This window comes from Cyprinus carpio, chromosome A12 (assembly GCF_018340385.1).
Source record: "Cyprinus carpio isolate SPL01 chromosome A12, ASM1834038v1, whole genome shotgun sequence".
NCBI lineage: Eukaryota > Metazoa > Chordata > Actinopteri > Cypriniformes > Cyprinidae > Cyprinus > Cyprinus carpio.
This window is the reverse complement of record NC_056583.1, coordinates 17097947-17123313: the sequence shown is the minus strand read 5'-3', so window position 1 is coordinate 17123313 and position 25367 is coordinate 17097947. Positions and strand designations below refer to the sequence as shown.

At 36.4% G+C, this 25367-nt stretch overlaps 2 protein-coding genes across 4 annotated transcripts in view; both read right to left on the bottom strand.

Annotated features, from left to right (window-relative positions):
- LOC109094528 (dynamin-binding protein-like) overlaps positions 1-11975 on the bottom strand; it is a 50303-nt gene extending 38328 nt beyond the window's left edge. For 2 of the 3 annotated variants that reach the window (XM_019108421.2, XM_042767912.1), the window contains exon 1: positions 11663-11963. The gene's annotated coding sequence lies outside the window, so the exon portion shown is untranslated. Of the gene's footprint in view, positions 1-11662 lie in introns of all 3 variants that reach the window. The other variant, XM_042767911.1, reaches the window with a different exon arrangement.
- A 2856-nt stretch (positions 11976-14831) lies between these two features.
- LOC109094710 (carboxypeptidase N catalytic chain-like) lies at positions 14832-24967 on the bottom strand. Its single transcript, XM_042767910.1, has 9 exons — positions 23920-24967; positions 21853-22049; positions 21012-21167; positions 17419-17595; positions 16806-16917; positions 16069-16208; positions 15549-15648; positions 15345-15463; positions 14832-15267 (listed from the first exon to the last, which is right to left on the bottom strand). The coding sequence occupies exons 1-9, from the start codon at positions 24152-24154 to the stop codon at positions 15151-15153; spliced, it is 1353 nt and encodes a 450-aa protein (XP_042623844.1). The 5' UTR covers positions 24155-24967; the 3' UTR covers positions 14832-15150.
- Positions 24968-25367: the final 400 nt, after the last annotated feature.

Sequence of the window (25367 nt, the reverse complement as noted above, 5' to 3'; positions counted from 1 at the left end):
TCCCCAATAAAAGCTGATTCTAATTCTCAAACCATGAATAATAAGAAATCATGCCCTGCAGAATCAATGCTGAAATTGTTTTAATGACAATCACATGTCAGTGCTAGGAAAAGTTCATTTGAATTTTAAGGTCATGGAGAACATTAAACAGAAATGATGAGTAAATCTCAGGCTAATAAAGATGAATGAACAAAGCAAACTCGTGAAAGAAAGAGAGGGTCTCTGTATTTGTGTGTGAGTGAGACACTTGGCACTGGAGTGACAGTGGGGGTAAAACGACAGACAGCTTTGTAAACACTCACTCTACAGTCTTTCAAAAGGGTCACACACACTCTCTCTCACACACAAACACCCAAACAGCTGGCGTTAAAGACAAAGAAGCAACTGTGCATCAGACGAAAGATTCAGCATTGAGGATTAATGTGACATAACATCGCTGTTGTTTATCTGTGTTTGTGATACCTTCACACTAGATCACACCTACTAATACAATGTATTTCTCTTTGCTGCTCATCTCTGAAAAAACTGACTTAGGTATAAATCGTTGGAAGAAAAGCTCTTTTTCATGATAAGGTTTTTCTCCTAACCAGCTGTGACCACAAGACAAGACATCAGAGTGAAATCTCACTATTCAAAAATCCTGCTCCACATAAACTGCATATTAAAGACGACATGATGTGTCAAATGTTACTAACATTCTAAGATTTCCAAAGAATATTATTATCCCCATGACAAATTGCTTGCTACGGTATGTGTTCATTTGTATTTTGCTGCACTGTAAAATCTCTAACTTGCAAATTGTTAACTCAGTTTAATGTTTTAAGTCAAGTGGACAAAATGTTAAGTTTACACATAAAAACAAGTTAACTGAATGTTTACTACTATTTCGTCCAATGGATATAAACAAGAAAGTTGAGAAATGTCATAAACTTACTGTCATAACCTCAGCTCCCTGAGAGCCCTCGCAATTGGGAACTCCTCCCCTTCTCCGAAAATCTTGAAACCTTATAGGATAATGCCAGTACAATAAACTGACCAACTGTTGCTAATTATGCAAATCGCATGCAAATACTGACAAGTATATACTGTTAATAAATTGAATTTTACGGGAACTTGGTCTTCATTACATTTATTTTTCCGCTTCTATTTTGTGTTTTACTTCTTTATGTATTTATTCATGTTCAGTGACAACTGTCATTTATTAATGTATTCAGCTAATAACTGTTAAAGTACTGTAATGCTACAATTTCACGTTATTTAAAAAAATAAAAGTACCTAATTGAAATTACATGTAAAACCCTAATAGATGCCACAATATATTACAAAAGCATGCAGATAGAAGAGTAAAAACAATATTAATAGATAACATATAGAAATAATATTAATAATACTAATATTAATTGTAAGGGAAACAGGTCAATTTAGCTCAAAGGGAATCATTTAAGATTTTAAAGGGAATTCGAACAGAATCACTGTTTCACGGCTGATCACTGAAACGGCCAGCGATTCACTGAACGAGCCGTATAACATCAAATCTGCGCTGGATATTAATATCCAAAGTATAGTGAAAACACTATTAATTAGCACAGTAACAAGATCGGCAGTTTTAAGACATTAACTTGTGAGCACAAAACACAAGATACTTCTCTTTTCAATATAAATAAGGCTTTATTAGATAAATCTAAGACATATAAACTAATCTAACACATAAGCACACGCACTCACACATTCACACAAGTTGCAGGAGGATAGAATGTTAGGAAAGAGTGAGTTTAAGAGAATGAAAATGTGAAATCCCAAGTTTACAGCAATACGTGAAATTGCATAGACATGAACAAACACTAATCACTTAATTAACCCTCGCACTGAGTTTCTCAATGAGGTTAAAATTATATTAGATAACACCAGTACAGATGTGAGTCTGGAGGTTACTTGCGTTGCCTGTTTAACGGGGTTCCCTTTGTTGTCGCTGAAAAGGGGGTTTCCCGAAGTTGCTGATTGGCTGGAAGTTCAGTAGTCGTTGAAGTGACGTCTTGGGAAGCCCGTGGTTGGGCGTTGGCTGAAGATGCGGAGTTGTGGGCTGGCTGAAGTTGAACGGGCACTCGAGGTCAGACTCGGAGATACGGCGTTACAAAACTTAACTCAGAACACGAAACTCTCAAACGGAAAAGAAAAGAAGTAAAGTTTGACGAGACTAGGTGGTGTTTCTTCTCATCGTGGCTAAGTAGCAGCAGGCGTGCAGGCCGAAGCACGCTGGAACGGCGCTCGAAGAACGCTAAAAGTGATGACAAAGCATGACTAAAAGCTAAACTGCAAGCAAAGCTAAAAGCCGGCATGACTGATAGCAAAAGCTTGACAAAAGCTAAAAGCTAAAAGCGAAATTTAATGGTGTCCTGAGTATTTAAACTGGCCTTTTGGCCACACCTCAAATGTTGTCTTGACCAATTAGATATTGTCTTTCCTCAGGGTGTTGCATTGTCTGTCCCACCCATTCATAAATCATATGTTATCTTATCAAGCTCGTGGTCCGAATTTTCCCGCTCTTGCAGGGTATAATTTGGACATGATTCCTATAACAAGAATATGATACATTTGACAAATAACTGATGGTCAGAAACGTTTCAAGCAAGAATATTTCAAACACACACATACTAAACATGAATATGATCCCTTAAGCTATTCAAGAGTTATTTAAAAAGACATACACCATAAGTGATTAGAAACATTAAAATCAAATGTGTTGGTTACATAAATGATATGGAGTTGAGCAATGGACTGATATCCATTTAGAAGTCTTTTTTGAGTTCATTTTGGTGCATATATGCATTGGAAGGCATTCTCTGTGCCATTCTGGGGAGTAAGGATATGTCCTGTGGAGACCAGAGGGGTTAACAGGTCTCCTTAGGAATTTCAGTCTGGTTTTGCTAGGTGGGGGGAAGTCAATCCAACGATCTTGTTTAATCTCATGGCTTTACATGTGAGGTTTAGACTGTCCATTTCTTCGATTACTTGCCCCAAATTAGACAATCTCTTCTTCGAATTGAAATTGTCAATAATTGTTCCAATGGTGTTAATGTTGATAGCTGTTCTCTGAAAGAGTTGGTTGGTTATCAGATTGTGGTGCTGGGAGTTGATTTACAACATCCTGCCTTTCTGTGGAATTCGGCTCATGTTTCAACCAGGCTCCCGATCGAATCTTTAATTTGTCTGGTTCACGCTACATAATTAAATAAATACACTAATAATAATGAAAATAAACTATTATCATATCAAATAAACTATTATCTAATCCCTAAATCATGTAGCCCTAAAATCGCGTCTCTTCAGAAGACTTTTTGGTAGATTTTTCCTTTAAGTGTTGTGTTAATAGTTTAAATAGTTTGCTTATTGATCCAGCACATTTGTTGCATTATGGATGTGGCACAAGTAATAGATGGAACAAGATTAAAGTATAAAGTAACAGTAAAGTTTAGCTTCTTTTAAATTATATGCAAGATTTGTTATGACTTTTGATTTAAGACTCGGCTTGTTGTAGAAATTTACTTTTTTTTTTTCTGGCACTTAAATTTAAGAGCATTTTTGTAGTAAATGTTGTTGCATGTCAATTAAAATAAATGTAGGCAAGAGTTTTTTCAGTTTACTTCAGGAATACACAAGTTGTGACAACTCATTTTTTTAAGAGTTTGACTTGTAGTTCACTCAACTTAAAACAGTAGTTTTAGTGAACTTTCATACATGATTTGGCACAACTTAAGTTGAATAAACTCAAAAATACTTTGCAGCTGGTTGCTTTATTTTTTAAACTTAACTCAACTTTTTATTTTTACAGTGATAAAAGCAGCAAAATAAATCAATGCAGATGTAAAGGTAGAATTTGTTTTATTATTATTTCTGAGGGAATAGAGGACAAATGTTGAAAAATAGGAGGCCTTGATGTCATCAGTTGAAAAACAAAGTTATTTAAGAGCCATTTTTGATTTATTATTATGAAAACTTGTATAACCTTCAGAACATGGAATGCCATACTTTTTTGTTAAATATTTACTTGAAGAAGACCCTATAATTTACTAAACATTTTAATAATTTGAGAACACATTCTCTCATAACAATTAATGGTCAAATGACATGCAGGTTAACAAATATTCAATTTTTAAAAATATTTTATGATTTATTTTCATTGTTTGGTTTTATAATTATTTATTAATTTTAATTCTGCATTTTTATGATTTAAATAATTATTAGCTTTTCATCAACTCACAACCCCCCTGCAGTTCCCTCATGAACCCACAAAGGTTTGCAAACTCCAGTTTGGGAAACCCTACTTCAGGAATAATGAATCATCTCATGAAAACCAGGAAAATGTATTAAGAAAGTAAATTTTAAGGTCAATTTTCATTTCATGTTGACTTTAATATAAAATATATTCTGACTGACTGTGATTTAACTGTCACTCAACATTTTCACTTTCATTGTGGACAAATTACCTGCTGGAAACCTGTAGCGTGACGCCAAGTTTAAAACCCCAGCTAAAGCCCACTCACACATTTGTCTTTGCCCTGGTGTACAGGAAGTGTTCATATATCATCCCTTTCCAAACTCTGACAAAGCATTTACATCTCTGTCCTTTCTCTTTAGGTATGATTCGCTGTCATGAGTAGCTGTGATCCAACCCTGGATGGAGTCTAAAAGTGAAAACATCCTTTCCTTGGCCGTAAATCAACCGTCTTCCTCATCCCTCTCCAGATCCAAGACAGTCCCTTAAAAAATCTAACTATCCATTTCCCCTTTTCCCGATTCTCCTGCAGTGTTCACTCTCTGGAACTAGATCTGCTGACCGCCTGCTTTTATTTATTGAAAAGGTCAGATTTCATGCCAACAATAGGAGGGGATATGCGTGGTTCGCTCCCTGCCCCTCTCTGCTATTGCAACACACATTCAGGACTGGAAGCTTCCATATTGTGGCATGGTTCTGCTGCTTTTTATATTACTGTTGGGTGTTTACAGCACTGGCATTGTGCATGCCCACAGTCAGGCATATGACCATTGCATCCATTTAAATGCATTCATTTCAAAACAGCCCTAAATGAGGATCATTCTAGATGAGCTCAAACTAATGTGGCCCCTGTCTCAGCATGGGAGAAAATGCAGCAGATTTTGAACAGATCATGGTTGTGGGTGGTAATAAAGTCATGCAATAAAAACAAGAAGCTGTAAGGCTAATACAATGCCAATGAAAGAGGATATCCATTACGGGATGTGGGCTGTGTCTGAAACTGCCAGTCAGTCAATTACTTAACAGAAAGGGTTTTTGTACGAAGGTACCTCCTAAAAGTGGTTTGCATGGTTTTCCAGACACCATAACATCACATCTAATGATCAAGAACCAATTCAAGTAAGCTTTAGAGATAACCATGCAAATATTTAATGAAATGTTTTCTCAGTAAAATTGCAATCATTAACTAATAAAAATGAAACAAAACACACAACCATGATCCGACCCAAAATTATGTGATAATGTGAATCTTGGCAGGATAATCCCTTATTTTGCAACCTACTAGGGATGTAACAATTCACTCATCTCACGATTTGATTTGATTCGATTCACAATTTTGATTTCACGATTCGATTCACAATTTTTTTAACAAAATGAGATTTAAGACAAATTATAAATTAAATGTGTCCTTTTATTATTGCTTGGACAAAATGCTGCACGATTCTTTGTGAAACTGAAATATAACACTATAATAATATACTCATATAGCTCTTGCATATTTTTGCTCTTTTGTTGGTTTTGATTGCTTCTATTGTCCTCATTTGTAAGTCGCTTGGGATAAAAGCATCTGCTAAATAACAAAATTCAAATATAATGTAAAAGTAAATGACAAAACTACACTGAAATTTTAAAACAAGCCCCAAATCAAATAAATAACTAACATAAAACAAATATCTTCATAAACAAAATAAGCCTTTGTTCTTGCTCTTTCCATTTTAAATTAGAGGCAACCACTGCATTTTAATCATGATCCAAACAAATATGCTGCAAACATGCAACATGAGCAGTTTTTAATCTAAATTAGATTGTATAATTTTGAAATTTGAAGCAAAAACAGAATGATTGGAATTCAGTTTTGTGAAACTATACATTAAAAATATCTGCATGAAACAGAAACAGCAGACGAGCTGAATGAGACCCAGATTAACTCTCTGCCAGCAGATGGTGCTTAAAGCGTTTCCTTGGTTTCCCCTGTAAACAAAGCAGTGCTGCACTTATGAACTTTAATATGCATTATTACACGGCTCTGTGGAATACTTGATTCTGATTGGTAAGTCGCGACATTCCAAGGTATGTTATCCCTCAATAACAACCGGTAAAAGCTAATAACAAAGGCTAATCTGGGTAACAGCAGTCGGCACTGTACTCTTACTTGAACTATTTTTTCTTGGTGGAAGGAACTTTGCATTTGTTTAGCTAATAAAATACTAAAACTCGATTCAAAATGGTGTACAATAATTTAATTATGTCACTTGTATCGCAGACTCGCTCTCCTTTCATACAGATGCAGCTGCTGCCATTTTGCTACGATTGTTTTGTACGCTGTAATGGATTATAAGAGAACTGATAAACTGGTTAGGTTTTATATTCAAATGGAAAAATTGTTTTATAAAGTATATGCGTTCATATGTGCTTCACTTTCACTGGAGGAAACAGCTGTGGTGTGATGAGGAGTGAATGCAGCAAAAACTTAGGCTACAGTAGATGGGGAACCGATTGCGTACCCCATGATATTTTGTAAACTGTCTTTATGACAAAGAACTGCACAGATGAAGATATTATAAAAATCTATCGATAAACACACACCTTGTCCTCTGTTTCTCGCTCTGCGCCGCTGCAGACTGAAAAAGAATGCGCTGAAAGACAGGGAGGAGCCGATCGAAGTCAGCAGCCATTTTCATATGAAATTTAAAGGGGACTTGGGCAATCACAAATTTGTGTACAGTTTATGGAACTAATCGCAAAATTTTAGGGAGGCTGAGTAGCTATTATGACACATATATAGACTCAAAAAATTACAAGTCACAATGTAAGAAAACATTGTTTCAAGGCAAAGACATTTTCAACTCCTCAGTTCTACATGATTCTATTCCCTAATTCAAAGTAATAGCCCAAAAATGACATAATTTAGGTGAAATTATAGACTGCTCTTTTCCATCCCATTACAATGAACAGGAATAAAGCTTTCAAGCATCAAACAGGACTCAAAAGCACCACGGAAATATCTTAAAAATTGGTCCATAAGACTCCTGTCCTGTACATTCTTCTGAAGCTCTAAAAAACAATGTGAGAGAAAAAGACTAAAATTTAAGTTTTAATCCAAGGAAAACTTGACATGAGTGAAGTAAACACTGTCTGATTAATGAACAAACAATTTTCTTTTAATCAAACAGGTGATATGGTTCACAAAACTGGTCTGAAGCTTTGGCTTAATTATTAAAGCAGTATTCATATATGTCATTCACACTTTTTTAAACTTCATTTTTCTCAATGCTTCAGCTTTGCTTCTCATTTAAGACAAAAGAGATAAAGCTCTCACTTTCTTGAATTTTTTTTTTTTTTTTTTTGTACGGCTCTTCTCAGAGCACCCAAATTTCCTCATTCCATCACTTTCTCTGGGTGCCATGTTTCTAGGCTGACAAGGATGGGAGATGTATTTTTGGCAGGTCCGAGTGGAGTTTTATGGGGAAATCCAAGGTTCACAAGAGACCATGCATGGGGAACATTCCCTACACAAACACTGTGTCTTGAGAAGCACAGCCCAGATGTACACGGTTACTATGGAGACCCAGAGGTTTGCAGGCCATGTGTGAAGCCTCTGTTATACTTTCCGTGTCTGCGAGTCCGCTAGTGTCCGCTATGGTGCGCGTGACGAAAAAATCATCATCAGAGAGTGCGCGCGGAGGCTCTGAGCGGACGACCGCGTGCCTCCCATTTTTTATGACCGCGCGGACAAGTGTGCACGGTCAGTAGGCATCAAAAGCACAACTGCACATGTGCAGGCAGTGTGAAGAAGCCCATTGCTACTCGAACCTGTGCAATCCGTCAATAAAAGAATATAAAGACTGCCAGATGTGCAATAATTCTGAGCAATTGTTTGTTCACATGTTTGTTGCAGAGCGGACCATCAGCGTATGCTTTCGGAAGTATAAATGGAAGAAGTCCGCGTCCGCGCTGTCCATGTACACATCCGGATTGCTCATGTGGAAAGTATAACACAGGCTTGAGAGAGGACTTTCAGAAATGCCACATTCTCCCAGACACACCTCCCCCCGACAAACACAACCTTGAGAGGCTGTTCTTTATTTACAGGCTATGCAGAAAACAATCTCCTACAGAGCATCTAATGAGACTACTGGACTACGGCCCACCACTGAGGCTTAAAGAAGCTCAAATGTTTGGCAAAGAGGAATGGTTTTTCCACAGAACATTCAAGAAAAAGCAAGACATAACTATCAGACATTTATCAAGGGAGTCTTTTGAGAGAATGTCACCTAAAATTGCCACCAGGAAGCCACTTTTCTAACCGCAATGTTTCCTGTTACCGTTTATGAAGTTCAGAGCAATTTGCATTAGTGAAATAAGGATCTGAAACAAGTTAATATTATTTTACATGATTGACTTAGGGTCACTGTTTAAAAGAAGAAAAAAATACTCAGAAGGATAAAAGATGTTAGTTGGCCCTAGGGGTGTGAATCTTTGGATAAATAACTCATCAGTTCAATTCACATGTTTTCGATTTAAGAATTTAATTTATTGATTAAATTATATTAAATTTTATTCATAGGTTTTTGATTTGATTCAAGAATTATTCGTTTTTATTATTATTATTTCCCGATTGGATTTGGATTAAATTCAAATTACAATTTACAGGTTTTTCATTCGATTAAAAACAATTTGATTCAACTCACAATGGAATTTATTTTGATTCAGTTCTATTGACCATTCATAGGTTTTCAACTGGGTTCAAGAACGATTTTGCAAATTCTGAATTATTTGATTCTATTTGCAATGAAATTCAAATCAATTTACGCATATAACTAATTAAATTTTTTTATATATGTTTATATTTTTAAATATTGAATGGAACCTTATTGAATCATGACTTTTAGCATCATAAACCCGTTAATGGTTTAACAAATGATCAAACGCTCAAACAAATGCTTTATGATTCCAAAAACTATGCTTCAAGAACAATGCATACAAATCAGCAGAATTTGTAACTAGAATCGTGAGTGAATCATGAAATTTTAGGCAACACAAACACCCCGTCATTTTAGGCAACAAAAAGTGTCATTTAGATCCATGTGAAGCTGGCTATGGATAGAACAGTGATATAAACTATAATCTGGTTCTTACAAACACAAAAGAAGATCATCCACGGGCCACAACTCATTGTCTTTTCAAAAACCATAAAGAAGGGCCTTAAAACAACACAGACATAGACTATCCAAATGACACACATCTCAGATTCATTTAAACTGTGCTTGCCTTCTATCACCTCTGGTGCGGTGTTGCAAATAGCACGTACAAGTCATATGACTTGGCCCCACATGACTTCTATTCTGTACCCTAATCTGACAAGTTCAACTCTTCCTTGGGTCAAATTGAGGAGGCCATGTGCAATATGAGGTCCCAAATTACACAAGGTCCCAAGAACACGGCTGGTGTTCTAGACAAATGGCAGTCATCAGTTGTTGCATGATTCATAGTATCTGCTGAATTTGAATGGTGCACATGACATCAAACAAACTAATATCAATTACAGTATATGGGCTGAGAGATGCATTGCAAGCTTACTGTTGAGTCCAAGAGTCTCAGGAGACAATGATGCTGTCTCACACGGACAATGCCAAATCTCTATTCCCTGATAGTTTTAGATGAAATTTTTCCAACGTCACTTGTGGCTGGAAAAGAATGCCAAGAATGTTCCCAACTTTCTTTTCTCTGGACTACAGTGGAGTGGAGTGAAGTCTCTACATGTTATGAACATACCCTGCACTCTTCAGCAAATCTAATCAAAATGACATCTGGTGATGGGGACAGGTCAAAATCAGCTTGTGTAAAATCACAAATATTATTTTGAGAGGCAAGAGACATTTTACAGGACAACTGTAGTGCATCAATGCATTAGCTGTCATGTTTCAGATACAAGCCACTTCTTATAATATCAACATAAAACTCGAATGACAAGCGTAGACAGGGAATACTACAGCTGACTATTTTTATAATTCAAACACTCCACGTGCAACAAGGAACGTAGTCTCATGTTGGTTTTCTACAACCAGATCTACACACTGATGGCAAATTTTTAATATACTGTATTCAATATATATTCAAAGGAGCACCAAAAATAACTGCTACAAGAACAGCTTATTCATATACTGATCTCTATCTCTCTATATTTATAAATTTGTATGTAAAATTTTGTGTATAATAATATTTATTGATAAATTCCTGTATAAAATTTTGTTATACATACATTGTTCTATAATATGTTATACATGCAATTTTATATATAATACCTTGATTATTTTACATTTCATTCTAAGTCCAATTACTTGCAATACCAGAAAAATGGCTACAGAATTTAATACCTGTGCGATATGCAAAATATGGTTAATTTCTCAACATTATAAGATAATGATCTTATAGTGATCTGTTCATTGCACTATGTTTTATTTACTTTTATTTGCAGTGATGATGATGATGATTTTCAATGAATGAGGCTGAAAATCTGTTTGAAATCATCCTGTAGTCTCAAATTCATTCACTGACATTGATGCTTGTCAACACGTATTAGTCATTACAATAATAAATAACTGAAACATTATTTATATATCTGATGATGCTGACCCATAGTGAGTCGTTGGCAAGGAAACTGAAAAAAGGGAGCAGAATACTCAGACTGATTTAAAATAATTATTTAATAATGTTTTTTAATCAGTTTTGTAGCCTGGTTTGTCCTGTTAGTGAATATTTTTTAACATCAGGATGTCAACATCTATGAAAAACACCAAAGAAAAAAAGCCTAAACCGGTTGCACGGGTACTAACTGTATCAGAGGTCTGAATGACAAACAGCTAGGGTTGCAAAGGGGTGGAAAATTGGACCTCCTGAACGAATTGGACCTCCTGAACGAATACACCCCCTTCACTAAACTACTCAATATTTTGTGTATCACGCTCAGCTTTTTGGTCATTAACGACTTTTAACGAATCGCCTGATCGAAGGTTCAAACAGTGACTCTCTTATAACTTATAAAAAAAAGAGATTCCGACACATACTGTAACAGTGTAACCTGTTGAAAGAGCCACAGGACGAATCGATTCAAAAGATTCGAATCACTAAAAAGAAGCGAAATCCACACTACTAGCGGATAACCTAATCGTGTTTTTATGAAGGAAAAAGGAAACGGATAAAAATGCTAGACGATGCTGGGCAAATACATGCCACGATATTCCCTCAGCACCGCTATGTATTATAAATAAAAAACACTCTAACATATTCAAACAGAAGACATGGCTGTTAAACCTGAACCAGTCGCGGTAACCGAGGCTACCTACGAGCTAAATACAGAATTAAATACAAGATTCCACTTAACGTTACCTGTGTGATCACAAATGCCCGGTTAGACTGCGTTGCTGAAAAGGCTCAACTACAAACCGACAGCAAGGAAACTTTCACTATCCAGTGGATGCTCGTGCGCGTTTCCCTTCTGCCATTAGCTTTGTATCGTTCAATGTTGTTTAGAAATTAAACCTAAGATGAGGGCAACAGGCGTTTCTCCCGCCTGTCATTACTTGGCTCACACGTTGCAGTTGATCCGATCCCGATGGTCATGTACGCCAAGGCGGGATCAGCTGTCATCCCAGCAGGCTGATCCTTACCTCCCTCTAGATGACATCAACATCAACACACCACCCTCTGCTGACACCCACCCCAAATGCAGGGCTGCCTTTAACGTGCCTGAAGAAAAAAATCCCACTAAAGCTGTAACACATGAGGGAAATAATCCAGTGACATTACAGTCTAGTACAATCTGAAAAAATAAATAACGTTGTTGATATTTTATTCCACTGACTGTGTCATAGCCTAATAAAGGCAAACTGAAGTCAAACGGGATGTAATTTTATGTGATCTTATTGTGTGATATTAATAGTTTAGATTTGAATAATGATGTACTGTAGGTTGCAAAAGCTTTTAAATTTAACTAAACTTTTTAACAAAATATTACGAGTGTTTGTTCATCTCTGGGCACTCATGTCATGAAAACTTTTAGAAAATAAACTAAAATACTAAAATACACACTTTTCACACTGAGAATTTGTCCGATAACTTTTGTGGACATACATGCACCTCAGGAGAATTCTGTAATTTTTGTAAATTGTATGAAAGTCATGAACATTTGCTATATCTACCACATCTCAAATGATTTATTGTGTTTAGTAAATTACACTTTAGCATATTTTTTTAAATAAACATTTAAATAAAGTATACAATTTAAAAACTTTGCATAATTTGACAAAATTACAGCAAATGCACTAAAAAATAATTTTATTTACTTGAAACACTTTAATAGGGCAAAATTGTTTGTTGCATTGGAAATTACTTTTGTTTGGTGGAAAAATATTTTCACAAAATTAATAATGAAATTTTATTGAAATGTTATATTATTCTTTGTGTCGGCAGTCTGTCTTGGGGCATGTGTATGTGACAAAAAGCATGGAAAAAGTAGCAATAAAACGTTTCATATAAATATGATATAACAAAAAGAAAAATGTTTTACCAGTTTCAATAAAATCAATCCTTGGAATCTAAAAGTACCCAAAGTTGAAGAAACACCATTATTTTGTCGAATGTTCAGATACAGAGGTTAAAACTATCTGATTATGGTTTCAAGGCTCTCTGACTATGAGATATTCTGCATTTGATGATAGTTGGGGAAAGGACAGCTTTATTACTTTGTGTAGTCTCAGTGTCAATATTATTGTTACAAGGGAACATAATGTTTTAAGTGCTTTCAGAAGTAAGGTTATTTTTGCTGTGTCTGCATTATAGCCATGACTTCCTTACATACAGAAACAATGAAAGGAAGCTGCCTGTGAGGCCCTTGTTTGTAAGGTAGTGCAGAATTGTTACGTCAGATCTTGACCTGTAAATAACACACCCATTATTCTGTGCACAATCTAGTCATCTCCAATTCCTGTCGCCTGACTGGGATCACTTGACTCAGATTCCCTTATAAATTCAGTAACAAAGCTGAAGCCGAGTGGGCATCTACTAGACTAGAGTGAGGGCAGATAATAACAGCTGCTGTGTGGGTTTCATTGTCACATTCAGCTCTGTGTTGTAAGCCGCTCTGACACAACATGCCCATGCCTTCTGAGAAAATGCCAGATCTGTCATATCCTGGAAGCATGAAAAACTTCTGTTGTCCTCTCCTACTGTGACATTTTCATTGAGAAAGACCATGTGAGCTTGAGCTTTTTGTTGCCATTCATTCTTTGTTGATCTATTCATGAACTTGGTGTCACTGATGCATTCTCATTTACAATGAAATCCCGTCACTTCATTTTATGACTTTTTGGACAGTATATTCATGGACTGTAAATGACAGAACATTGATCTTCTGATTTGAAGCAAATCACTAATGGTTGGTATGAATCATAATTTTTCTTGGCACACTTTTTACACAAAATTCCCTTAATTTTCACTCTCACTGACAGCGCAGCTCTCCAAACATCATTATTCTTATTTATGAGAGATTTAGTATGGTTCATATTTTCCAGCTGCAGAGGCTCCTAGTCCTCGTGCGCAACATTCCTGGAGTACATTTTTCCTGTTTTTCAGATGCCATTGTTATTCTGTTTGTGTTTAATAACCAGGAAGAACACAGGAAAATATTAGCATTGTTTACTTCATGTAAATATTTCCATCTTAAAGTAAATGCATTCACTGCAGAATTGAAAACATGAAATGATCAGTTATTATATATATATTGAGTCTGTCTTTGAATCTTCTTGTACTATTCAAGAAAATCATACTGGATACTATATTTAATGCATTTTCTGGTATTAAAATAAATAAATTATACTTGTTTAGGCTACTGGTTTTATAAGAACTTTTTTGGCGAGCACAGTTTCATTTTGATGTTTTTCCTGTTAAAACGGAAAGTTGGAGTATCAAAGGGAATTTTAGCTCTACATAATGTTATGTCATGCTTCTTTTTGTTTCTGTTTTCTGTTATACTCAACACTTTTGAGCAGAGTAATAGCAGTGGCCTTACTGTACCACTACAGCACTGACCCCTAGTGTTCCTTTCACTTCAGTAAGCATGAGTCTGCCTACAATTGAGAATTTTATAATAATGAGATTCTTTCTTAAATATGCACTGAATATATTAATTGGAAAACACCAATGGTTGCTGATTTTAAAACATCATTGCTGATTCTGCTACATCAGCACTTTACATAGTACCTTTACACAAGGATGTACTCGAGTTAGCCTGAACTGCTTTATGGTATTCAATTTAAATTAGAGTTTAGGATGTCCACAGATTATTTCAGTAAATCTTTACTTTGCATGCAAATTGCAAACTAAAATATGCTATCACTTTAACACTTTAAAATTAAAATTTTAAATAATACAGTTTTACAAAATTCACACATGCTCATTACATTACACATTAAACGTGTTCATATTCCTAAAAACAACAATTGTCCAAAGAATAGATGAAAAGACCAATCTTATTATCTTTAAAATGATAAAATGTTTATTTTATTATTAATCACATGAGATAATTAATCTTATACTGATTGATCTCTTATCATATTCAGACATATCACAGACCGAGAAATATGTTATCAAGCTGTTATAAGACATGTACTGTATTTAAGCTCCACAAGAACATGAGAGCAAAATATGGATTTCACAATGACAAACACACGTTTATGCATTTATACAAACAACAAAGAATCTACATAATATAGTAAAATGAGGTTCTTCACAGTGAGAGTCCATGCTTCCCTTTGTTGTTCTTCGGTTTAAAAAGCAAAGACATGTTTTGTCTATGTTGAGGGAAGAGTTCTTGCTCTTTATCTTGGGCCAAGGTTGGTCGGAGGAATTTTAGCCGTTGATGAACCTTTCTTGTTGGAATAAGATTTAACATTCAAGTTTGTCCCTTTTGGTTGAACTTTCAAATAGAAAGGTAACTGGTAAGAAGAACAAAAAAAAATGTTATTGAAAAAAAGTCACTAATGAATAGTGTATTTGGGTTGTTGTTTATCACCTGTACAGCTTCAGCCGGTCCCACTGTTACCATGCTGGTAAAGGGTTGGTATCCTATTGCAGAAGCCGTCACTGTGTAGGTACCCGGCAAGAGCAGACGGAAATAGTCTCCATCCGTTCCTGAAACAGCATCAGATACATTAAAAGAAAGTATTCAAGCATGCACTTACTAAAAATAAGCTTTTAAATGTAGAAAAATGCTCACCGCTGGTGATATCATGGTTTATGCCTGCCACAGAGATCACGGCATTGCTAATTGGGTTGTTGTTCTCATCATAGACCATGCCTTTAATCCCATGGTGCACCTGGAGGACAGGAGACAGTACAGATATGTATCAATTAAGCTTTTGGTTACAGTCAGGCACTGCACTCAAAGTGGTAAACTGATTCCATTCATTACTTTAAATGTGCTGGCGAACAGTGTAAAAATATTTCTTGAATTCAGAGTGAGACACGTGAAGCTCCATATCTAATTTCACATTATAAGTATCTAGGAACATGTTCATTACTTGTTAGTGCCATGGAGAACTAATTTGTCCTTCTTACCTGTGTTTGCTAGAATACTGGCTTCCTTTTTCTTGCTTTTGAATGCAAAGCTCTCTCTCAATTTGCTACATGTTTTGAATGCAGAAAGGTGCGTTTGAACTTCTACTTGTTTCATTAAAGGCAGAGAGAGCTGAGACTAAGGCAGTGAAACGTCAAATGTGAGAAGAGGAGTTCCTCACTTGCTCCATGTAGTACACCAGAGCCTCTCTGTTGGCAAGCCACTCACTGGCTAGAGCTGTCGCTGGAGGAAACTTGTCACAGCTGAGCTCCAGAGTAATCTCAAAGCAGTTTGTATGGAGGTAGTTGAAGTCCTGCATCCCTCAAATACATGAAGTAAAAATTATTCTTAAAGCACACATTAAAAATGTATTACATACAGCACAGTGTTGGCAAGGGTCAGAAATGAACCAATGTTGGGGTCAAAAATGGCACCAAAAATATTCACTTATTTTATAGATCAAACACTTCATAATATGTTGTTAGAAAAATATATTGTTAAATTTATATTTTCAAAAAAAAAAAAAAAAAAAACCTTTCACTCATGAAAAACCTTCATGTCTGCACAAAATACGAACAAGAATTTTGTGTGTGCACGACAAACCATTCACATGCTCATGCTTGACCATTTTCTGCTGTATTTTTTTCTTATGCACATGCCAAAGTTTTTAAGTTTCATTTAAGTTTTGTAATATAACGTCATAAATGTTAATGTAAGATTCATTTTAAAATCAATTTAAATATTGCCCCAAGAAGTTAATTTCTGACTGGCACACGTACTGGTGAAAATCTTGTTTTAAGATAAAAATGCTTGTAATTCCCAAATTTCAACTAAATTACAAGGCTTCTTGATGAGACAAAACCACAAGTCTTGTTGAAGTAATTGAATGAGAGCTGTGGTATGTAAAATATAACCCACCCTTGGACAGAGAGTACCAGCTGGCTCCATTTGTGATTCCTTCATCAAAGTAATCACCGCAGTTCCAGCCCTTATGCATCCAGCTGTGGGCATAGGAGTACGTCTTTGCCAACTACACACACATAGTGCACAAACACAAAAATCTGTAAATATTCACCAGAGAATTGGGGGGAAAAACAATAGCCAATTCTTCATTAGTTGAAGTGTGTGATTTCGGCTCAATTACTGTGCTGGGTTGTCAGTCTAAATTGATCTCATTTGGATGGTATTACTGGGATTTTGGACACATTTCAGCAAAGACATCTTAAACTAATCTTTTTTCTTTTCTTTTTTTTTTTAGAGCAAGCATCACGAAATGAAAGTGCATGATAATGACTGATACACACCTGCCCTTGGTCAAACTAACAAATAAGCCCCGCCCCCAAACAACACACCATTGGTTGAGTCTGTGTTGCCTTTGTAATGGTTTGATAGTGCCTCAGAATCACAGTTATTACACATTTTCAGGGAAATAAACAAAAATGGCATACTTTTGCTAATTGCTTCTGGACATTAAACTTTTTAGAAAAGTAGAAAATTATACACTTAACATTACAATTAAAAAATAGCATACCTTTCTGAATATTTTATCATCAGGGGTAGCTGAGGATATTGTTTTGCCTCTTATTCGGGGCTCACGAGACTTATCAAAAGGGTAGTTGGCGACTACAGCTCCACCGTGGAGGTTAGCCGACAGAACAAAGTTGTAATTCTGCATCCATTTTATCACCGCTAAAGTCTCTGGCTCAACCTGCAAGAACCAAGAATACAGGGGAAAAAACGTTCAGATGAGAAAACATGCATGCTGGGTGCATTATTTCAGGCTTTGTTTTAAGTTTTTGTACCATGACACTCCGACAGTGTTCCTACGGCCTTTGTGGAATATTCTTCCAGCTCTGTTATCTGAGAAATCTGACATGTGGTAATGTGTCCCACAAGAGGTGATGGGGAAATAAACCTCTACCTGGCCCTATTGTATTAAGTGAGATCAATCTGGCCGGCTCCTTGGAGATTGCTGCTGGGTATTGATCCCGTTCATGCTCTGTTTTGAGGAGATGCTGTATTTATTATGCATGGATCTGTATATATAAACATCCAAGGGTCTTTGACCTCAACTGTTATTGATGAGTCAGGTTTCATGCTGTGAACTCGCACAGATGTTTTTCGCCCTGTTAGCTCTGTGCAGTGCGAAGCCCACGCTGGGGTCAGAGGGTCACGAGCAGGGTTTGATGTGAGAGTGACAGCTCTTGACTCACAGAGAAATTATTGGAACGTGTCATACTCCTCTGACTGCAGTTCTTCTTTTGTTGTCCTGAGGGATGTCTGGCTGCCAGTAGACACATACTTCTCCAAAGCTGGAGTTCTCATTTTAGACTGAGGAAAATAAAGAGTTGTTCCTGGAAAGAGCTGTTTAAATGACGCACTCCAAAGGTCTGGCAATTATTTCATTTTATTACATAAAATCAAATAATAATAATAATAATTAATATTCTGTATTATTTCTCTGCCAATTCCAAATAAGCATATTTGTGAATTAATTTGTACTAAAGGTCAGATTTTACTGCTTTCACTGAACCACAAGATTTTCTTTGAAACATTCCTAAATCGTAATAGATTCTCACAGATTAGACTGACTTTATATTACTCAGCAAGTTGTGAAAGGGTAACCAAAATATTCAGAGCTCATGAAGACTAACAGTAGTACAGGCTTAAAAGTCCATTTACAAAATCCAAGGCTCTCTATTTTGTGAAAGGTGGGCCTGTTGGCGGTTGATAGATAGCAGAACGAGAGCTGGGTGTATTACTGACAGACTAATGGAAAGCTTAATTTTGCTGCCCAACTGTAAAAACAAAAACGTTTTTCTTCGCAATGCAGGATACTGGCTTTTATCCTGTATTTCACTTTAGAATGTAACAGTGACTTACTGTGTGCATGTATATTGTTAGAGCAGTAAAAAAAGTCACCCCATGAAAATGTATACAGAAAGTTCCTGTAGCTCCACTTGTAGAATGTGATGTTAGCAACACCAATGTCATGGGCAGAACGAGCCACAGATAACTTAATCTGGGATTCATTCTCAGACTTTCACAAAGTTCTACACATTCCTCATTACTTGTTTTTTAATTATTAAATATTTTGGATAATTTTAGATTTTTATCCTTTTTTTCTTAGTGTCATTCCACAGATTTTTCTCCAAAATCAGTCTGATAATAGGTTTGATTTCCCAAGGAAGTAATTTAACAATATCGATTTTGCTTCCTCTTAAAGATTTCATCTCCAATAATGTTTTTTTTTTTTTTTTTTTTTGCCTATATTTTGATTGAACACTATAGAAATAGACAGAATTAATATTGCCAAATGATGAGATGGTTTCAAAAGAACCTTTAATTATTTTTGGAATCAGACTAAACTGGTTGTAATTTGTGTTTTTGATTCCCTAAAAAGAACTGGTTCATAAAAGTCATGTGATTCAGGAATCCGACTACACTGGTTGCACTGTATGTTTCTTTACTAAAAAGAATCATTTTATGAATTAATTCGGTTTTAGCATTATGTTGAAAAAAATTGTGCAACTTAATATTTTTGTGGAAACTATGGCATTTTTTTGTCAATTTAACACATACTTGCTGAATAAAAGTATTAATTTATTTTTTAAAAAAGCTTTTCATTCATTTCATTAAAAAAACAAAAAAACATACAGACCCCAAACTTTTGACCAGTTGTGTACATACACACGTGGTCAGAATTGTTGGTACCCACGGTAAATACAGTATGATCAAAGAAGGCTATGAAAATAAATCTGCATTGTTAATCCTTTTGATCTTCTATTAAAAAAAAAAAAACACAAAAATCTAACCTTTCATTGGATAATAAGAATTTAAAATGGGGGGAAATATAATTATGAAATAAATGTTTTTCTCTAATACACATTGGACACAATTAACGGCACCCTTTTATTCAATACCTTTTGAAACCTCCATTTGCCAAAATAACAGTTTTCTCCTATAATGCCTAATGAGGTTAGAGAACACCTGACAAGAGATCAGAGACCATTCCTTCATCCAGAATCTCTCCAGATCCTTCAGATTCCCAGCTCCATGCTGGTGCCCCACTCCTTGTCTATAGGGTTCAGGTCAGAGGACTGGAATGGCCATAGCAGAAGCTTGGTTTAGTGCCCAGTGACCCATTTTTGTGTTATTTTTAAGGTTTGTTTTTGGATTATTGTCCTGTTAGAAGATCCAAACATGGCCCATTATAAGATTTCTAACAGAGTCTGTCACTTTTTGATTTTTTATCTGTTGGTATTTGACAGAATCAAAGAAGCCATGTACAGTATCTAAACAAGATGTCCAGGACCTCCAGCAGAAATATAGGCCCACAACATTAAATACAGGGGTACTTTTTATCCCTGTGCTCACCAAACCCATATTGAGTGTTTGCTGCTAAAAAGCTAATTTTTTAGTTACATCTGACCATAGAAGCCCATCCCTTTTGAAGTTCCAGTCGTCTCTGACAACTGTATATGCTGGGGATTGTTTTTTGGATGAGAGCAGTTTCTTTCTTGATTTTTTTTTCTTCTTGAAACCCTCCCAAACAACATGTGGTGTAGGTGCTGTTTGATTTTTTTTTTTTTTTTTTTAAGGTTTCTGACCCCGAGACTTAAAGTCACTTTCTAATTTGTGAAGCTCAATAATCTTTTTCTGGACACCAGAAATATATTCTTTGGTTTTTCTCATTGTGATGGATGATTAAGGGAATATGAACTTTGTTTTCCCTCCTATTTATATTCCTGTGAAACAAGAAGCCATGGCTGGATAATTCAATGTCCATTATCACCCTGGTGTGCTCAAAATTGTAAATATGAATAGGAATATACTTCACAGGTATTTTACTCATAAGAATTTCTAGGGGTACCAATAATTGTGTCCAACGTAGAAAAACATTTATTTCATAATGAGATTTTCCCCCATTTTCAATTGTTTTACTTCAATGAAAGGTTAGATTTTTTTAATTTTGTGTATCGTATTGTCTAAACATCTTTCTGCACTTTCAAATCACTACACAAGTTGCATAACTAATTGCTTGGCTGACCCCTCCCACTCATTTCATTCTAAACAGACAGTGTCTCCTCTCCTATAGCAGTTTATGTGACACTTGATGCCCACCTGTAGTTCCCAGTTGTCTGGTAGTGGCAGGTGGTGGTTTTGGCCGTTCTGCTTCTCATAGTAGTACATAAGAGCATTCAGATCTGGGAAGTTGCGGTTCAGGTCTACCTCCTTTGAGTTTCCACGTCCCACTAAGTAGCCGTTGAACTCTGGACCCTGTAAATCAGAAAAAAGAGCAAATAATCTCCCGTCTTTTAAGTAAACTTTGGGGAAGGATATCACCTTTTAACATTCTCATTATATCGGGTGTGAAACTTATATATAAATTAAACTTACAACTTATAAACTTACATTTATATAGGTACTATGTAAGCGAGTTGGAGCATGTTAAATAAGTCCTGTCTTAATTGAGGTGGTTTTCTCTGCTAGTTTATGTCTGGTCCAGTGAGAAGCTTGATAATTGGGTGTGTGTGGCCACATTCAGCCACCATTTACTGCTGGACATATAATTAATCTCGAGTCTGTATTACTGTAATTTTGCATTCTAGATGTGTGAACGTAGTACAGTAGGTGTTTGGATGCTTTGTTCAAGAAAAAAAAATACTTTGTGTGTATTTTTGTGTGCATTGTTTTATATTTGGATGTTATTTTTTTGTGAGTGCTTATGGTGTAATTAGTCTCAAAAGAAAGCCAGCAATGCACTCTGGGATATGGCTGATTCCTTCATAACAAACTGGGGGCCACTAGAGACTTACAATACTCCCACGCCACAGCTGCCACACTGAATAAATAAGTTTATACATATGCATGGTCGCGTTCGCACAGTTGGTCATGCATTTAGAGCTGTGGTGTTTTAGTACACTTGTTTTACAATTTAGATTAATTACTAAGGGCTGTATACCTGCCTGGCTGCAACCTCATATCCATCGGGGTTCATCGAAGGAAGGATGTGGATCCGTGTGTCGTGGATGAGGTGCGTGATTCGCTCATTTCCTGCCCGGTATTCCTCGCACAAGAACTGGGCTAAGTAGATGAGCAGCTCCCTGCCGAGCACCTCATTCCCATGCATGTTCCCTACGTACTTGAACTCGGGCTCCACTGAAAAACACAGGTCAGGTGACCACCAGTCAGGAAGTCATGAGGTCATAGGGTCACATCCGTGAATAACATGCAAGCAAACATGATCTATGCATGCAAATGAAGCAGTTCAGAAGATGCAACCACATAAATTGCCTACTAAATATTTAAACAGATTATAACTTCTCAGTTTCATTCCAGCAGGAGAAACTGTGCTTTTTTAATATAATGAAATCAAATGGAGATGTTGTCCCTGAAAGCACCATAAAAGTAGTTCAAACAACTTATACATTACATTCTTTTAGACATATAAGAAGGAACAGAAAATATTTATTCACAGAAAATTATGGAACGGCATGAGATTGAGTAAATTATGACACAATTTTCTTTTTTTAGATGATCTATCCCTTTAAAACAAATGAAATGTTTCTACATTGTGCACCAGTGGGGTGCGTTTGAGTAAGATGACACCATAAATGCTAGTTTCAAATATGAATGAATTCAAATTCATAATTTTCCTTTACAAATGCTTTCTGAGTGTTTAACACCGCTGCAGGCCACTCTCATCGAAATTCCTGTCTCACAGCCAGTTGTCAGCTCATTATTCACAATTATCTCTTCTAACAAGTACCAGCAGATTTCTGTTTGTTCTTTTTTGATGCGGAAGTGAGTGACAGAGAGATTGCAGATCTAATTAGCCACTGTTTGCAGGCAAACTCATCACGGTCTTCCCATTAATCATCAATTAATTAAATTATCAATGCTGTGCCTCTTCTCAAAGAGACACTTAAGGAGTGACCTCAACATTTACACATGAAGTGCAAACACTATTTGGAATCTAAAGGGTCAGGTCACAACAACTTTGCCTTCTCTGCTGTACCGGTTCCTGTTTTTGTATTCCATCAGGAACATGTATACATCCTGCAATTCTCTCAGAGGTTTTACCTTTGTATGCATGTTGCCAAGAGAAGCAGATCTTTACATCTGATGGTAAAGATTCATTTGCTTTCATGAGCTGATTTATTAACTCCTTTTGTTGATGGATCTTAACTACTTCCAGTAGCTGAGAGCGGAATGTGTTTTGAATTTGAGTGAACAAAGAAACAAGGTCTACAGACTGAAACAAAAATTTATTGAAAATTTTATTTTATTTATTTATTTATTTTTACTGCAGCAGATGCTTTTTTGCATCTCGTTAGATATATTGGAGTTCTGAGATATCGTTCATGAAAATAAAGACAACTGTTGACGTACAAAATGAATGTGGATAGCATAGCCTAGATAGTGAATGTGTGAACAGGTTGAGAGATTTTTCTCTTCTGGAAATCTAGATGAGACACATGTAAGATTAATGAGGTCCTGTTTGCAATAGAATCATCTGAGAAGCAGAAGTGTCCATTTGCTCTCTGATTCTAGGAGAAACAATTGAGCTGTTAAAGAGTCCGATTTTTCTATCCTGAGGGAAATTTCTTGCTTTAGATCAATGATAAGACTGATGTTAGCTCCTGCGGCTGCCTGCAACAGTTATATATACACTCACCACATCTTCAGGCATGCACTCCCCCTTAAACCCATTACTGTCCATTCCAGGATGCATGTTACCGTATGTGAGTGTTTGAGGAGCAACAAGATAAATCAAGTTGATGTTCAACTTTGGCTGGCCAGACAAACCAGTGAATAACCCGCCAAAGCTTTATTTCAACAATTCTGTTAAGTGCTGTTCTCAGAAAACAGCCCAAATTCTACAATCAAACTCTAATTATTACTTCACCAATCAGCTCTGGCAGTCCTACAGCTTCAGTAGGAACATTTTTCAAACATGCCTGAGTTTGCTTGAGCTATATGCATGAGGAATTTAATGCCTTGGCACAAGAGTAAAGAAAAGACTCACATGCTTCATGGATGCCAGGATTATCACTGAACTCCAGGACATATAGGTGCCGTCCCTCTACGCTGCGACCGATGCTGTAGATGCGAGTGATGTAGGGGCAATCGCTTTGGACGGCAAAAAGAGCCCTCACCATCTCCTCATAAGCATGGTGCTGGAAATCAGATGCCCTGGTCAGCGAAGCCTCAAGCCCCAGAAGCAGCACCCCAATCCAGATCAGAGAGCTGCTTGACAGCATGGTCCCAGACTGCTCCGCAAACAGAGCGCCACTTCTTTTCCTCACTCTCTTTCTCAATCCTGCTCTCCCTGTTTGCCTCCTCCCTCTGGACCTCCTCTCACTCCCACTTAGAAGAGCAAGTAAGGACGGCCCCTCCTGACTCTCTCTCTATCTCTCTCTCTCTCTCTCCTGATTCCTTCACTCATACCATTTGTGTGTGTTTAATCAATTGACATCACATATGACACCTCAACTTTGGCTTTACGCTCCTCGCACACTAAACCTCCCCCTCTTGTGTTTTTTCCGGCAGCGCTATTTGAGCATTTCATTCCTGATCTGTGGTTTGTCTGAGTAGCTTTTAAGAACATGATTACTGGTGACTTAACTAAATGGGAATAAAAGCAAACAGGAAAGGGACGAACTGGAGGCTTTATTTGGGGGGAAAGCGATGCGATTAGCATTTACTCAACCACTTTCACTCCAACACTAGCTCATTCATTAACTCAGAGTAAACACACTCAGAGACCTAGAGGTTAGAGCTTCTACAGGGCATTCTGGGAAAACAGACCATGGGGGACTAAAGGTTTCAAGTGAGCACTGTGGCCCCCTGAGGCCCTCAACCCACCTCTAGTATAAACCCCAGGAGCTGCTGTCAGTCACGCTCACTACAACTTGCATGTGAGTAGGGCAGTTGTTGCTTTGTTACTGAATTTATATTCATTCTCAATAGCACCACCGATGGAACTGTAACACCTATTGCATTGACCAAACAAGCAGGATGTATACTCAACTGCCCATGTGTTTGTGTACTGACTTCCTTTGCTTTTGCCAGACTAGCCATTTGGCTTAAAAGTCACCATGAAATCAAAATGCACATTTCTTTCTTTTTTTTATTTTAATGGAATTCTGTACTATTTGTTATAAATTATTTTCCTGTGCACATAATTTTTTTTTATTAATTAACTTCACATTGCTCTTGCAACAACATCTCTTTTTTGATGATGTGCACCGTGTCTCTCTCTCTCTCTCTCTCTCTCTCTCTCTCTCTCTATATATATATATATATATATACACGTACACACTTTAAGATTTGGATGTGACATAAATTTTGTGTTTTGCAAAGTTTGCTGCTTCAGTATTTGTAGATTATTTTTAAGTTTTAAAAGCTTTTATTGGCAAAAATATATATATATTTACAATATTTACAGTTGACCCTTGTTCTTTATCTCTCTGC